This window comes from Myotis daubentonii, chromosome 8 (assembly GCF_963259705.1).
Source record: "Myotis daubentonii chromosome 8, mMyoDau2.1, whole genome shotgun sequence".
Classification (NCBI taxonomy): domain Eukaryota; kingdom Metazoa; phylum Chordata; class Mammalia; order Chiroptera; family Vespertilionidae; genus Myotis; species Myotis daubentonii.
Window position 1 is genome coordinate 56,936,746 of NC_081847.1, and position 15,677 is coordinate 56,952,422.

Below are 15,677 nucleotides of genomic sequence, written 5' to 3' on the forward strand. Positions count from 1 at the left end.
CATGCTGGCCCGGGCTACTCTTAAGTTTTTATGACCACATCACTAACTACAGTGTCTGTTTTCTCTGTATGTCATTTCTATCATTAGTGAGATTTACAGAACTTCACATGTCAGTTAAAGAAATAAAAAGAGGGAAGTGGGACTAAGAGACCAAACACTTCACATTCTTCACTTATTTAATTCTCATAAATCTAGTATGAGTTGTAGGTAGTTACCTTCATTTTACGAAAGAGAACACTGAGGCTCAGAAAGATTATTTGACTTCTCTTTCCAACAGTAGCATACAAATACTCATGTGTCTTTTTCTTTAAAAAGCTTTTACTTTATTTTTTTAATGTTTCAAATATTTGAGCCCATGGAATTAATTTTATTATTAAACACTAGAGGCCCGTTGCATGAAGATTCGTGCAATAGGCCTTCTTTCCCTGGGCTGCCAGCACCAGTTTTCCTCTGGCACCCGGGACCCAGACCTTCACTCTGGCCACCGCCTTCCATCTTCGCTCTGGACACAGTCTTCGCTGTGGCTGGAGCCTTCAGTCTTTGCTCCTCGCTCCGGCAGGAGTCTTCAGTCTCCGGCAAGAGCTGCTCCTGTAGCTCCTTCCACCCCCCACCCTCCCCCTCATAGCTTGATCGCTGCTTTGCCTGCAGACCTTGCCGACGGGCTCCTGGGTTCCAGGGGGTCGCCTTGCCTGCGGCCTGGCTTTCCGATCACGATCACGGGCTGCAGGCAAGGCGGCTCCTGGGCCCCGGGGTGCCGCTTTGCCTGCGGCCTGGCTTTCTGGCGGCTCCTGGGGTCGCACACAGGGGCCTGGATGGCGGCTCCCGATGTCCCGCCCTGCCTGCAGTATGCAAATTAGCCACAATCTTGGTTGGTGGTTAATTTGCATATTGCACTGATTAGCTGATGGGAGGCGTAACGAAGGTGCTGTCAATTACCATGTTTGTCTATTATTAGATAGGATGGCTCAAAAAATCATTCTCCATAGTTCTGTCCTGTTATCCGAACATTTACCAGAGTGATACTTTTTGTCAACCCCATCTTGCCCCGGTCTCACCATTGAATGGGCAGTTCTCTTGCCCTTTCACTGCAACAAGTCCTATTGCCTTGGTTAATGCTATTTCAGTGCAGTGATATTTATTGAGCTCTTACTGTGTATTTACGTTTGGATGGTTTTAGTCACAAGAAATAGAAAATGTAATGTAAATTGAGTTAGGCCATAAGGAAAATGTATTAAGAAAATGTACTGGATATAGTGGCTATAGAATAGGTTAATTCATTGGTTCAACAAACATCAGGGACTCAAGTTCCTTACATCCTTTAGCTCTGTTGTCCTCATTGTGTTTGGCTTTGTTTTCTGCCAACATCTCTTGAGAATGCAAATGGCTGCTGTTCTTTAAGGTGTCACATACAGACATGACAATTTCTCATTAAAGGAACGACTATATCTTAGATGTATCTTTTCAAAAGAGAAGAATTTTTTTCCAGAAACCTTAATGTAGGTTTTTCCTCACGTCTCATGTGCCAGATTATTACTGTGTTCCTCTCTTTAAGCTGAACACTGGCAAGAGTAATGAGCCTCCATGTTTGCCTCGGGTTAGACTAATCAGAACCAGCCTCCTGGAGCTGGAAAAGATTTCTTCTTCCTTGGAAGCTCATAGTCTCTTGAAAGAAGGTGAGTAGCTGAAACAAAATTAGGGTTAAATTAGGAAGGTAGAAATAATTATTGGAGTAGGATATCAACAGTATCCACTATGCTACCCATCCGCTAAGCACCTTGAGCAAGCTACAATATAGCTTGCTCAAGGTGCTTGAGATGTAGCTGTGAAGATTGAAATAAAAAATAACTCTAATAAGTTGTTGTTTTTTTAATATATTTTTATTAATGTCAGAGAGGAAGGGAGAGGGAGAGAGAGAGAGAGAAACATCAATGATGAGAGAATCATTGATCGGCCCCTCCTACATGCCCCCCACTTGGGATCGAGCCTGCAACCTGGGCATGTGACCTGACCAGGAATCGAATCGGCGACCTCTTGGTTCCTGGGTCGACGCTCAACCGTTGAGCTACACCCGGCTGGGCATAATAATAATGAGTTTTAATAGGTAGTTTAGGGAAGGTTATGCAGAAGAGGAAGTAATAGTATAGTAGAGAAAATTTAGGATTTTGAGCCTGTGGTATAGTAGAAAAAACATAGGATTTTGAGTTCTAGCCATTGTCCTTTCTGTTTTGTTTATTTTTTTCCTCTAACATATTTTTATTGATTTCAGAGAGGAAAGTAGAGGAGAGAGAAATAAAAACATCAGTGATAAGAGAGAATCATTGATTGGCTGCCTCCTGCATGCCCCACACGGCGATTGAGCCCGCAGCCTGGGTATATGCCCTAACCAGGAATCGAACCATGACCTTCTGGTCCATAGGTTGATGCTTGATGCTCAACCACTGAGCTACGCCGGCCAGGCTGTCCTTACTGTTATAATTAGAAGAATGACTGGTGATTTTCTATTAATTTTTGAACAACGCATATTGGGTTTAAATATATATATGTTTATTCCTAATTTCATTTTTAAGAGAATGAGATTTTTAAATTTTGTTTTTATCATGACCATGTTATTTATATCTCTAACTACTAGACTAAGAGTTAGTATTTTGATCTTTCACAGCTTACCAGTTAGCTGTGTGGCATTGGGCAAGTCAGTTAATATTTCTGGTGGTTATTTGCCTTGGGTATAAAATGAGGGCATTAAGGTAAATTTTGAGATTCTTTTCTATCTAACATTTAGTAATTTTTCTAAAATCTTATTTGGAGTAAGAATGGAGGCAATTGTTTTAAATATATTTACCAAAGAGAGCTAAAATTTAATATATCCCTCACTGTTTAAAGTTTTATTTGATATTAGAAAATAATGAGCTAATATAAATTTAAATGTTCTGAACCTTTTAAAACTGGTTGTGTCTTTGGAAGTGTTTATTAGGGGTTCTTAAAATAATAGTTATCATAAAGTATAATGATATATTGAGGTTATCATACTATACCTACTTGCATTTCCCAGACAACGTTAAGATGTCAAAATTTGGCCTGAAATTGTTCTTGTGTAGCTAATAGTATATAGTAGTCCCCCTTATCCACAGGGAATGTATTCTAGACCCCCAGTGGATGCCTGAAACTGCAGATAGTACTGAACCCTATATGTACTTTTTTTTTTCTATACATACATACACTTAATGGCTTCTCTTTGGCACATCTGAATTGTCAGCATCACTGCTCTTACACTTTGAAGCCATTATTAAGTAAAATAAGAGATAAGCATTGGGATACCACAACAGTGATCTGATAACCCAGATGGTTCCTAAGTGATTAAAGGGGGTGGTGGCATATACATGTAGATACTCTGGACAAAGGGATGGTTCAGGTCCCTGGCGGGATGGAGTGGATGGTGTGAGATTTCATTGTGCTACTCATAGTGACACAAAATTTAAAACTTGAATTGTTTATTTTTGGAATTTTTCATTTAATATTTTTTGGACCAAGGTTGACCATGGGTAACTGAAACCATGGAAGGGGGAGGGGGGAGGAATACTGTACTTACACTCTCCTGTAGTCCATATTATTTTTTGGAGTGACACGATACATTAAAACTTAGTGTCTAGTGGTCTAAGAAAAATATTATTTCTTGGATATTGTAATGCCTTTGCTATTGAACGTAAAAATTGTAGCTTTATTGTACCTTTTATGCCTACTCGTCCAGGTTATTTTTTAAGGCACTGTAGAAGAAAATGAGATGATAACTGTGGTGTCTGCCATAACTTAAAATCTAGTCAAAATGTAAAAATGAGGCCATCAGTTGGACATCCCCTAGCAGTGGTTTTCAACCTTCCTAATGCCGTGAAGCTTTAATACAGTTCCTCATGTTGTGGTGACCCCCAACCATAAAATTATTTTCGTTGCTACTTCATAACTGTAATTTTGCTACTGTTATAAATCGTAATGTAAATACCTGATATGCAGGATGTATTTTCAGGGGTCGCGACCCACAGGTTGAGAACCACTGCAAGGGCTTCCAGACTGCGAGAGGGCGCCGGATGGGCTGAGGCCCCTCCACTGCCTGAGTGCACGATTTTCATGCACCGGGCTTCTAGTTCTCATATAAAGATTCTCATCTCTTTCTGTAAAAAGAATGAACAAATATTCAAATGGCTTATTAAGACTCTAATAAATGTATCTCAGGGATAGATAAACTTGTTTTAGTGGTGGAGTTTTTTCTTCAGATATGCACAAATCTCTGAATTTTGAAAAGACAATAAGGGCGGGTTGATCTCTTCAAGCAGTCAACAACATTGGTATTATTAGCCTTCTCCATTGTCAGTTTCCAGTTCATGCATAGATATATTTTAAAGCTTTGACTCTGTTTTTTGATTTTGTAGGGGAATATTTTAAGTATTCTATAATAACTGGGTGATTCACACCTGTGGCTTAGCACAAAGTATAAAATCTATATTCTCTGTTTTTTTTCTCCTTTTATGAACACGACTGTACAGTGTTTGCAGAAGGTGCATCTTCTTTTGCTGCTCCTTTATTTTTGGGCTCTACTGGGGCAAACTAGATTTCTCCAGCTAAATAAAATGAAGATTACTTGGTTATCGGAATGTTCCTATCGCATTCCCACGTAACTGATTGTTACACCTTCACATTGCCCTGCACTTGCTTAGAAGTAAAAGTAAACGCCCATGTTTGTCCTTTACTAATGGCTGCCCTAGAAAGTGCTTCAAGGAAAGAAAAAGAACCCTTATTAACACATTGTATGCGGGAAACGTATTTATACATTTTACGTATTTATACGTTCTACCAGTGTAGTAGAGCACGGGACACGTTAATACGTTTTTTATAGACTAGTGGTAGAATGCGGGTAACGTATAAATACGTAAACTAAAGTTATCGTAATTTTACTGAACGTTGCCATTTGCGCAAAAATGGCCCACGCCACCTGTTAGCACGCGATAAAAACTACCCGCAAACAATGTGTTAAAACCCAATATCTATATATATAAAACCCTAATATGCAAATAGACCGAACGGTGAAACAACCGAACAACTGGTCACTATGATGTGCGTTGACCATCAGGGGGCACACACAGAACATAGCGGGCGTCGGTAACAGGTGGCAGAGCATGGAACATGGCGGGCATTGGCCGCGATGGGATGGTGTAGCAGGTGAGGGAGGGCACCAGACTAAGGTGGGGCAGCAGTCGCTGTCATTGGGGCAAGCCTCTGGTGGTTACTGAAAATTCTTTGCTCCCGCATGCTGCAGTCCTGCAGGGCGTTCGCACCTGCTGCCGGTGCTGGCCCCCCTCATACCCGCTGCTAGTGCTGGAGCCACCACTTGCACCCACTGCCGGCACCCAGCGCCGGCCCCGATCACTCGGCGCCATCAGCGGGTGCGAGCACCAGCTGCCAGCCCTGATTGCCCCTCAGGGCTTCTCCACCTCCCCCTGCTCCTGAGGGGCGATCAGGGCCAGCAGCCGCCACTTGCACCCACTCCTGGCACAAGCCCTGCTCACACCCATTGCCAGCGACAGCCCTGCCTTCACCTGCAGCTGGCATTGGCGCCGCCACTTGCACCCGCTGCCAGTGCCCGGCACTGGTCCTGATCACTCGGCGCTGTCAGCGGGTGTGAGCAGCGGCTACCGGCCCCGATCGCCCCAGAGGGCTTCTCCACCTCCTTCTGCTCCTGAGGAGCGACTGGGGCAGCAGCCACTACTTGCACCCACTGATGGTGCCGGCCCCGCTTGCACCCGCTGCTGGCACCGGCCCTGCTTGCACCCACTGCTGGCGCCGGCCCCGATGCTCCACGTTGTCAGTGGGTGTGAGTGGGGCCAGTGCCCTCAGTGCATGGGAGCAGCAGCGGCAGCACGAATTGGGTTGCAGGCATACAGGGGACTGGGGGCCGTGGTGGGAGGGGCCGGGGAGGGGCGCGGAGGATGGGTCAAGACCTGCCCCTGTGTCCAGGCCAGCCTCATGGCCCACAGTTCCTTTCAAGCTGCACGAATTCATGCACTGGGCCCCTAGTATTTTTATAATTAAAAGTATATCTAACTGCTGAATTTATTTTACACTAAACTTCAGGAACTACTATTTAGCTACTTATAAAATATGTGTAGGCACAAAGATAGGCCATTTGTGTTTGATGACTATCTGAAATAAAGATAAATGCAGTAGTAATGGAGAGAGAAAAGTAAAATGTTATGCCCTCATGAGGGGAAAAAGGCATGAGTTGAAGTCAGTTGTAGCCAATTAGTGGTATGTTGCTGCTCCTCTGTCTGGGAGAGTTAGAATGTGAAAAATCTATATATGAAATAAAAGCAAATGTTCTTTTATCCCAGTACTCATGTAACCTTATATAAAGTGTCAAGTGAATGCAAGATGTATGAGAGAGAGAGAGAGAGCTAATTAAAAATTAAGAGGTATATTTTATTCTTTACTCATAAAAGAAAGTTCATAGAGTGATCCAGAAAACTAACTGTTTGTTTGTTTATTTGTTTAGGATGGATTGGATGCTTTGGTATATGATTTGGATTTTCCTGCCTTAAGAAAAAACAAAAATATTGACAACTTTTTAAGCAGATGTAAGTAATTTTTGTGGAGGTTAATTACAGATTATATATAATGAAATCTTGACTTAGATAATTCAAGCCCTTTTCCCCCTTCTATGTACTCTTTGGTTATTTCATCAATAGTTTGTACATAAAATGAATGAAATGGGAAAGAAACTTTATTAGTCAGTTTGGGTGCTTATTAGGAGAATCTATAAAATATTTTGCAGATTAGGGAATGAAAAGTAAAGGGCTAAAATAAATATATTAAAATAAGCATATATATATATAATATATACTTGCACATTACATTTCAGTAAGGTTATATTCTCTATTTTTCTGTTATAAATGAATTAGCTATTATATTTTAATACTTGCAAGTAAAAATAGATTACATATGAAAATCCCACCTGAGATATAGGAATTTTCTTTGTGAAAGTGGGCTTTTATTTAATTTTTACAGATACTCTTTTCTAAAAACATTATTTTGGACTTAATATTAGACATGATCATTTAAAATTTTGATTGAAGAACTTACTGAAATTGTTTCAAGAACTTGATAATAAGATTTTAGATCATAAAATCTTCCCTATTCCATTTCTTTATTTCAGTTTCCTAAACCATACATATTGATATATTTAAGTTGGGTTGGTTTTTGTGTTGTCTTTCAATTTTGGTTACATATGTTTGGTTATAAAAGCTTTATTTTTCTAAGAATTCAAACGTTTTTACTTTGTTGTAATTTCTTTTATCATTTGTACACTTGGAAATCTTGCCTCAGAATTTTACTTATCAATTTTATCTTTAGTTTTCTGTTTTTTAAAATAAAAATATTTATTTAGCCTTAATTTTATTTTGAAATATGGTTCCAGAGTCTGAATGGGGACTTTTTAAGTATAAAGGTTTTTTAAAATTTCTCACATCTTAACTGAAATTGCAGGAAATTTTTATCATTGTTTACATTTGGTTACCTCCCTACTTAACGATGTAGCAAAATAACCAAAAAGGTGGAGAAACATGACCATTTCCTATTTGATGGGAGGCAAAGGATAAATGCTCATTAATACAAAGGGGAGTGTGTAACTTTGTAGAGTTAGGGTAACAAGAATTGGAATACATGTTTTCTTAATTTGTTACTCCATTTGCTATGCAGCATTCATTCATAATATTAAGTATGCCTTTATGTTACATTTTATAAGTAGAAATATCAGTAATCACAAAAGAAATAAGTAAAATACTGGTAAAATGAAAATATAAACTTTTAATTGAGAAACCTGTGTATTGTGTATTTTAGCCTGGCTTTTATTTTTATTTTTTGTTCTTCAAACTTTTCTTAAATTTTATTTTTCAATTACAGTTTACATTCAATGTAATTTTGTATTAGTTTCAGGTATACAACATAGTGGTTAGATATCATATACTTTACGAAGTATTCCCCTGATACTTCCAGTACCCACCTGGCATCATACATAGTTATTACAGTATTATTGACTGTATTCTGTATGCTGTTCTTTATTTCGTATGACTATTTTGTAATTACATATTTGTACTTCTTAATCTTCTTAGCTTTTTTTTACCCAATCTCCTATACCCTTTTCCCTCTGTCAACCATCAGTTTGTTCTCTGTGTCTGAATCTGTTTCAGTTTTGTTTGTTAATTTATTTTGTTCTTTAGATTCCACATATACATGAAATCATGGTATTTGTGTTTCTCTGACTGACTTATTTCACTTAGCATATCCTCCCATCCATGTAGTCACAAATGGAAAGATTTCATTCTTTTTAATGGGCGAATAACATTCCATTGTATATGTGTACCACATCTTCTTTATCCAGTCATGTATTTATGGGCTCTTGGTGTATCTTTGCTATTGTAAATAACGCTTCAGTGAATATAGAGGTGCATATATTCTTTTGAATTAGTGTTTTTGGGTTTCTTCAAATGTATACCCAGAAGTGGAATTTGTGCTTTATAAGGCAGTTTCATTTTTAATTTTTTGAGGACCCTTCATACTTACTATTTTACATAGTGGCTGCACCAGTCTGCATTCCCACCAACAGTACACGAGGGTTTTCTTTTCTTCACATCCTTGCCAACACTTGTTTGTAGATTTATTGATGATAGCCATTCTGACAGGTGTGAGATGATATCTCATTGTGGTTTTAATTTGCATTTCTCCGACAATTCGTGATGTTGAGCATCTTTTCATATGTCTATTGATCATCTATCTGTCTGTCCTCTTTGGAGAAATATCTCCTCAGGTCCTCTGCCCATTTTTTAATTGGATTGTGTTTTTGGTGTTGTCTGAGTTCTTTATAAATTTTGGGTATTAATCCCCAATGAGATGTATTATTAGCAGATATCTTTCTCCATTCAGTAAGTTGCCATTTTGTTTTATTGATGGTTTCCTTTGCTGTGCAAAAACTTTTTAGTTTGACATAGTCCTGTTTGTTTATTTTTTCTTTTGTTTCCCTTGCCCAAAGAGATCTATCAGAAAAAATACTGCTCCGAGAAATGTGCAAGGTTTTACTGCCTATGTTTTCTTCTAGGAGTGTTACGGTTTTGAGTCTTAAATTTAAATCTTTAATCCATTTTGACTTTATTCATATGTATGGTGTTAGAAAATTGTCTTGTTTCATTTTTTTTGCATGTATCTGTTCAGTTTTCTCAACATCATTTATTGAATAGACTCTCTTGATCCCCATTGTATGTGTTTGCCTCCTTTGTCAAATATTAATTGACAGATACCTGATGTAGTGATCTAACAATACACTTGGAATATGGAATAAAATTTTTCTTTTTAGGATGTACTAAGTCTCACTAAAGTATAGCAACTTGAAATATTTTAAACTTCAGGCCTAACTGTATTACAACCTGTTAATTTTCATTTTTTGGGGGGGTTGGAGAATGTGCAGACACTGAAAGGGAAAAGAGAATCTGTGACCATTTGACTGAATACTTAGTTAATTATAAAGATTAAATTTTAGGTAGAGGTTAGAGACATATCCAGATAAAATAAAAGCTGTCTTGGTAGGAATTACCCACGTTTTTGAAGAAACACATTGGGTGGGGGACATTAGGAGGTGGATGGAAGGAGAATTTGGGAACAGTGATTAATGACTGTATATGTCTGTAAACCATTATGAATGTTTCCTTGAGCCTAATTATAACATCTTAGTAGAAAAGTCTTTATTAAAAAAGTTTAAACAAATTAGTATTTATTATTAGTATTCAAAAAAGTAAATATTAAATTAATTTTACCACACTATAAAGAAGATAATGGAGGATGGAAGAGTATTGTATGAAGAAAATCCATGAACCATAGCTGGTTTGGCTCAGTGCATAGAGTGTCAGCCTGCGGACTAAAGGGTCCCGGGTTCGGTTCCAGTCAAGAGTACATGCCCAGGTTGCAGGCTCAATCCGCAATGGGGGGCGTGCAGGAGGCAGCCAATTAATGATTTTCATCATCAATGTTTATCTTTCTCTCCTTCTCCCTCTCTGATATCAATAAAAAAATATTTTTTTAAAAAAAGGAAACCCATGAACCTAAGAGTAAAAATATGGTAGAAAGCATTTGTTTGGATTTAAAAAAAAATAAGTTCAGTAATTATATTTTATTGTAGTGTAATATATATATATATCTATATCTATCTATCTATATATGTATATATAAAGATATATCTATATCTTTCCTAATACCGATTACAAAAGCAGCATGATAGCTATGGTAGTTAATAGCTGCTAGCAAAGAAAGAGGACCCAAATAAACAAAATCAGAAATGAAAGAGGTGAAGTAACACCTGATCCCACAGAAATACAAACGATTATGAAAAACTACTATGAACAACTCTATTCCAACAAAATGGACAACCTAGATGAAATGGACAGATTCTTAGAAAAATACAAGCTTTCAAAACTCAAGAAGAATCACTAAACCTGAATAGGCCAATAACTACCGAAGAAATTGAGGCAGTGATCAAAAATCTTCCAACAAACAAAAGCCCTGGTCTGGACGGCTTTATAGGGGAGTTCTACCAAGCATTCAAAGAACTAAAACCTATCCTCAGATTATTCCAGAAAATTCAAGAGGAAGGCACACTTCCAAGCTCTTTCTATGAAGCCAGAATTACCCTAATCCAAAAACCAGATAAAGACACCACAACAAAAGAGTACAAGCCAATACCCTTGATGAACATAGATGCTAAAATCCTCAACAAAATTCTAGCAAATCGGATTCAGCATTACATTAGAAAGATCATACACCATGACCAAGTGGGATTTATTCCAGGTATGCAAGGATGGTACAATATCCGCCAATCAGTTAATGTGATATACATCACATAAACAAACTGAGAGACAAAAATCACATAATCATATCAATCGATGCAGAAAAAGCATTTGACAGAATCCAACACCCTTTCATGATAAAAACTCTCAGCAAAGTGAGAATAGAGGAATCACACCTCAACACAATAGAAGCCTTATATGACAAACCTACAGCCAACATCATATTCAGTGGGCAAAAACTAAACTCATTTCCCCTAAGAACAGGAACAAGACAGGGATACCCACTATCACCACTTCTGTTCAGTGTAGTACTGGAAGTGCTAGCCATAGCAATCAGACAAGAAAAAGAAATAAAAGGCATCCAAATTGGAAAAGAAGAAGAAAAACTCTCCTTGTTCACAGATGACATGATACTATACATAGAAAACTCCAAAGACTCCATCAAAAATCTAGACCTAATAAATGAATTTGGCAATGTAGCAGGATACAAAATTAACACCCAGAAATCTGTGGCCTTTTTATACACCAATAATGAACCCACAGAAAGAGAAATTAAAAAAAACAATCCCATTTACCATTGCACCAAAAAAATTAAGATACCTAGGAATAAACTTAACTAAGGATGTAAAAGACCTGTACTCGGAAAACTTCAGGACATTGAAAAAAGAGAGGAAAACATAAGCAAATGGAAGAACATACAATGTTCATGGATTGGTAGAATCAACATCATTAAAATGTCCATAATACCCAAAGCAATCTACATATTTAATGCAATCCCCATTAAAATACCAACAGCATATTTCAAAGATCTAGAACAAACTCTCCAAAAATTCATCTGGAATAATAAAAGACCTCGAATAGCCACAGCAATCCTGAGAAAGAAGAACAAAGTTGGAGGGATCACAATATCAGATATCAAGCTATATTACCAAGCCACGGTTCTCAAAACTGCCTGGTACTGGCACAAGAACAGACATATAGACCAATGGAACAGAACAGAAAATCCAGAAATCAACAGAAGCCATTACGCTCAATTAATATTTGACAAAGGACTCAAGAGCATACAATGGAGCCAAAACAGTCTCTTTAATAAATGGTGCTGGGAAATTTGGACAGATACATACAAAAAAATGAAACTAGGTCACCCAACTTACACCATACACAAAAACAAACTCAAAATGGCTAAAGGACTTAAATGTAAGACGGGAAACCATAAAAATCCTACAAGACTCCATAGGCAGCAAAATAGTAGACATATGTCACAGCAATATCTTTACAGACACAGCTCCTAGGACAATGGAGACTAAAGAGAAAATAAACAAATGGGACTACATCAAAATAAAAAGCTTCTGCACAGCAAAAGAAACCATCAACAAAACAAGAAAGCCCACTGCATGGGAGAACATATTTGCCAATGATATTTCTGATAAGGGCTTAATCTCCAAAATTTACAGAGAACTCATACAACTTAACAAAAGGAAGATAAACGATCTAATCAAAAAATGGTCAAAGGATGTAAATGGACACTTCGAAAGAGGACATACAGGAGTCCAAAAGACATGAAAACACGTTCAAAGTCACCAATCATCCGAGAGATGCAAATCAGAACAACAATGAGATACCATCTCACACCTGTCAGAATGGCTGTCATCAACAAATCAACGACAAGTGCTGGCGAGGATGTGGAGAAAAGGGAACCCTCGTGCACTGCTGGTGGGAATGCAGACTGGTGCAGCCACTGTGGAAGACAGTATGGAGTTTCCTCAAAAAGTTAAAAATGGAACTGCCATTTGACCCAGTAATCCCACTCCTAGGACTATATCCCAAGAAACCAGAAACACCAATCAGAAAGGATATATGCACCCCTATGTTCATAGCAGCACAATTTATAATAGCTAAGATTTGGAAACAGCCTAATTGCCCATCAGCAGATGAGTGGATTAAAAAACTGTGGTACATCTACACAGTGGAATACTATGCCACAATAAAAAAGAAGGAACTTTTAACATTTGCAAGAGGCTGGATGGAACTGGAGAGCATTATGCTAAGCGAAATAAGCCAATCAGAGAAAGATAAATATCATATGATCTCACTCATATGTGGGATATAATAATCAACATAATTTGATGTACAAGAATAGATGGATCTAGAGACAAATGGTAGGGGGAGTGGGGTAGAGAGCAACCAAAGGACTTGTATGCATGCATATTAACATAACAAATGGACACTGACACTGAGGTGGTGAGGGCTTGCCTGGGGTGGGAATGGCTGTGGTGGGGAGGTGGAGGGGTGGGGGGTCAAGTGGAGAAAAGGAGACTTATGTAAAACTTTAGACAATAAAAGAAAAAGAAAAGAAAAAAAATAGACAGCTGCTACTGTCCACTTATAAAAGCATACAGAACAATTGATGAAATCTTTATTTGCTTTGCCAATAATTTAATTGTTGAGAAAGTGATGAGAGTAATTGCTATTCTGGGTTTGTGATCAAAAGGCTGAATTGATTTAGCATTTGGGAGGTGATAGGAACCTTGAGACAAAGCACTTAGTATACATTAGACCAGTGACACTGTTGAAATATTGGGTCAAATAAGCCTTCCTTGTGGGGGGGGGGGGGGGGCTGGTCTTTGCAATGTAGTATATTTAGTAGCATCCCTGGCCTCTTCCTTGTAGAAGCCAGTAGCATACTTTCACCCATCTCTATGACCCCCAGTTGTGACAACCAAAACTGTCTCAAGACTTGGCCAGATGTCCCCGGTAGGTCAAAATTACCCTCAGTTGAGAACCGTCCCTTTGAAGGGAAGAAATGCTGTGCACAGTCAGGCATGTGTTCCACCCTTAGGAAATTTAATCCAGTTTATTGAAAAGATAAATCCTATTAATAGTGATTCTAAATCAGGGGTCCTCAAACTACAGCCCGCGGGCCACATGCAAATACAAATATTGTATTTGTTTCCGTTTTGTTTTTTTTTACTTCAAAATAAGATATGTGCAGTGTGCATAGGAATTTGTTCATAGTTTTTTTTTAAACTATAGTCCGGCCCTCCAACGGTCTGAGGGACAGTGAACTGGCCCCCTGTTTAAAAAGTTTGAGGACCCCTGTTCTAAATGACAGGTGATATTTCAAAAAGGGGTAAACATAAGAAGGTTGCAGCCAAAGAAACCAAGGTTATTTACACAGGTCAGATTGGAAAGGATGTGAATGACTGTATTAAATATGAGTACACATGCAGATTTAAATGCAAAAGAGTAGCATTAATCTATAAAAATTGTGTTAGGCCAAAAGCCCACGATGATCCAAAGTTCTTATGAAAAGTTCTGAAGACAGTAAAAGTAATTTCTTTTCTCTAAACCAGTGGTTCTCAACCTTCTGGCCCTTTAAATACAGTTCCTCATGTTGTGACCCAACCATAAAATTATTTTCGTTGCTACTTCATAACTTTAATGTAGCTATAGTTATGAATCATAATGTAAGTATCTGATATGCAGGATGGTCTTAGGCGACCCCTATGAATGGGTCATTTGACCGCCAAAGGGGTTGTGACCCACAGGTTGAGAACCGCTGCAAACCTTCCCCTTTTTAGAGTTTTGAGTTTAAGATGTATGAGAAAATGAAAAATCCTCTACGTGAGACCATTTAATATTGAATTACTTTTTGAATGTCCAGTCACTAAGATTATGAAGATCTTTTTTCTTTAAAACTGTAGCTCTTACCTCTTGTGGAGGGAGATACACACAGAAGCAAATAGTAACTTATATATCCCTTTATAATTGTGGAAGTTTGTAGAGAATGTAATGATACATAGATCTTGAAGGGAGTAAAAGAATTCAGAAAGTAACATTTGAGTTGATTCTTAAAAGGTGGCCTAGATTTCTCAATTGAGGAAGAACAGTTCAGGTAGAGAAGAAACAGCATTTGTTTGATATCCGTAGCATGATACCTTTCAGAACTAGGAGCTTGCTATAAATTGAACTTGGTTTGTGATGAGCAGGAAGGGGTAAGGAGGACAGATGGCAGGAAAAGACTGAAATGGCAGGTTGGACCTTTTGGGTTAAGGGATTAGATAAAAAAGAATTACATTGTGTCCTGTTTATTGTTGTTGTCATTTGTGTAAGTTTTAAAAATAAAGGAATTGAAGTTTAGGGAAAGAGAAGAAATTTGAGCCACTTTAAATTAGTTTATCCCCCCAGATCTAGGCAGATTACAACCTAGAATTTTGAATTAACATGGTAATGTGATTGAGGATCTTTAGAAAATCTTTGGAGAATAGTGGAACTGCCAGAAAATTAAAGATAAGTAACCAAAGAAAAGAAAGATAAATATAGATTTCTGACCAGTGACAGTCTTCAGGCAGAGGCTTGAACTTCTCTTTGTTTACTACTACATCTACTCTTGTTAAAGCTTCATCATCTCACTTGAATGATGACAGTGAATCTGTCTAGTGCATTTACTTTTTTGCCTGTTTACAGTTATTTCCCACATTGCTGCCAGAGGATTATTTTTAAATTGCTGATTTGAATAAATCACATCTCACTCCCAGCCTTTTTTATTTTCCTAATGTGGCACTGTATGATCTTTCAAGTTACATTCTTTTCTGTACTACTCTCCTCGTTTGCTTACACCGCAGCCATACAAAGTACATTTGTTTCCTGGAAAGTACCTTGACATCTCCTCCACAGACTTTTTAGAAGTTGTTTGCCTTTCCTAGAATTCCTTCCAATCCCGTCCAGCTAAAGGAGTCTTTATCCTTTAAATTTCAAATAAGCCTTCACTTTAGTTTCCTAACCCATTGGGCTAGTCAGATG

The 15,677-nt window shown here is 38.1% G+C and overlaps 1 protein-coding gene across 3 annotated transcripts in view; it reads left to right on the plus strand.

Annotated features, from left to right (window-relative positions):
* Positions 1-15,677, plus strand: part of ROCK1 (Rho associated coiled-coil containing protein kinase 1) — a 150,666-nt gene that overhangs the window by 22,114 nt on the left and 112,875 nt on the right. For 2 of the 3 annotated variants that reach the window (XM_059706500.1, XM_059706498.1), the window contains exon 2: positions 6,539-6,620. The exons of the other annotated variant lie outside the window; for it this stretch is intronic. In XM_059706500.1, the coding sequence (XP_059562483.1) occupies positions 6,539-6,620 (82 nt within the window). The remainder of the gene's footprint in view (positions 1-6,538; positions 6,621-15,677) is intronic. 3 annotated transcript variants of the gene reach the window in all.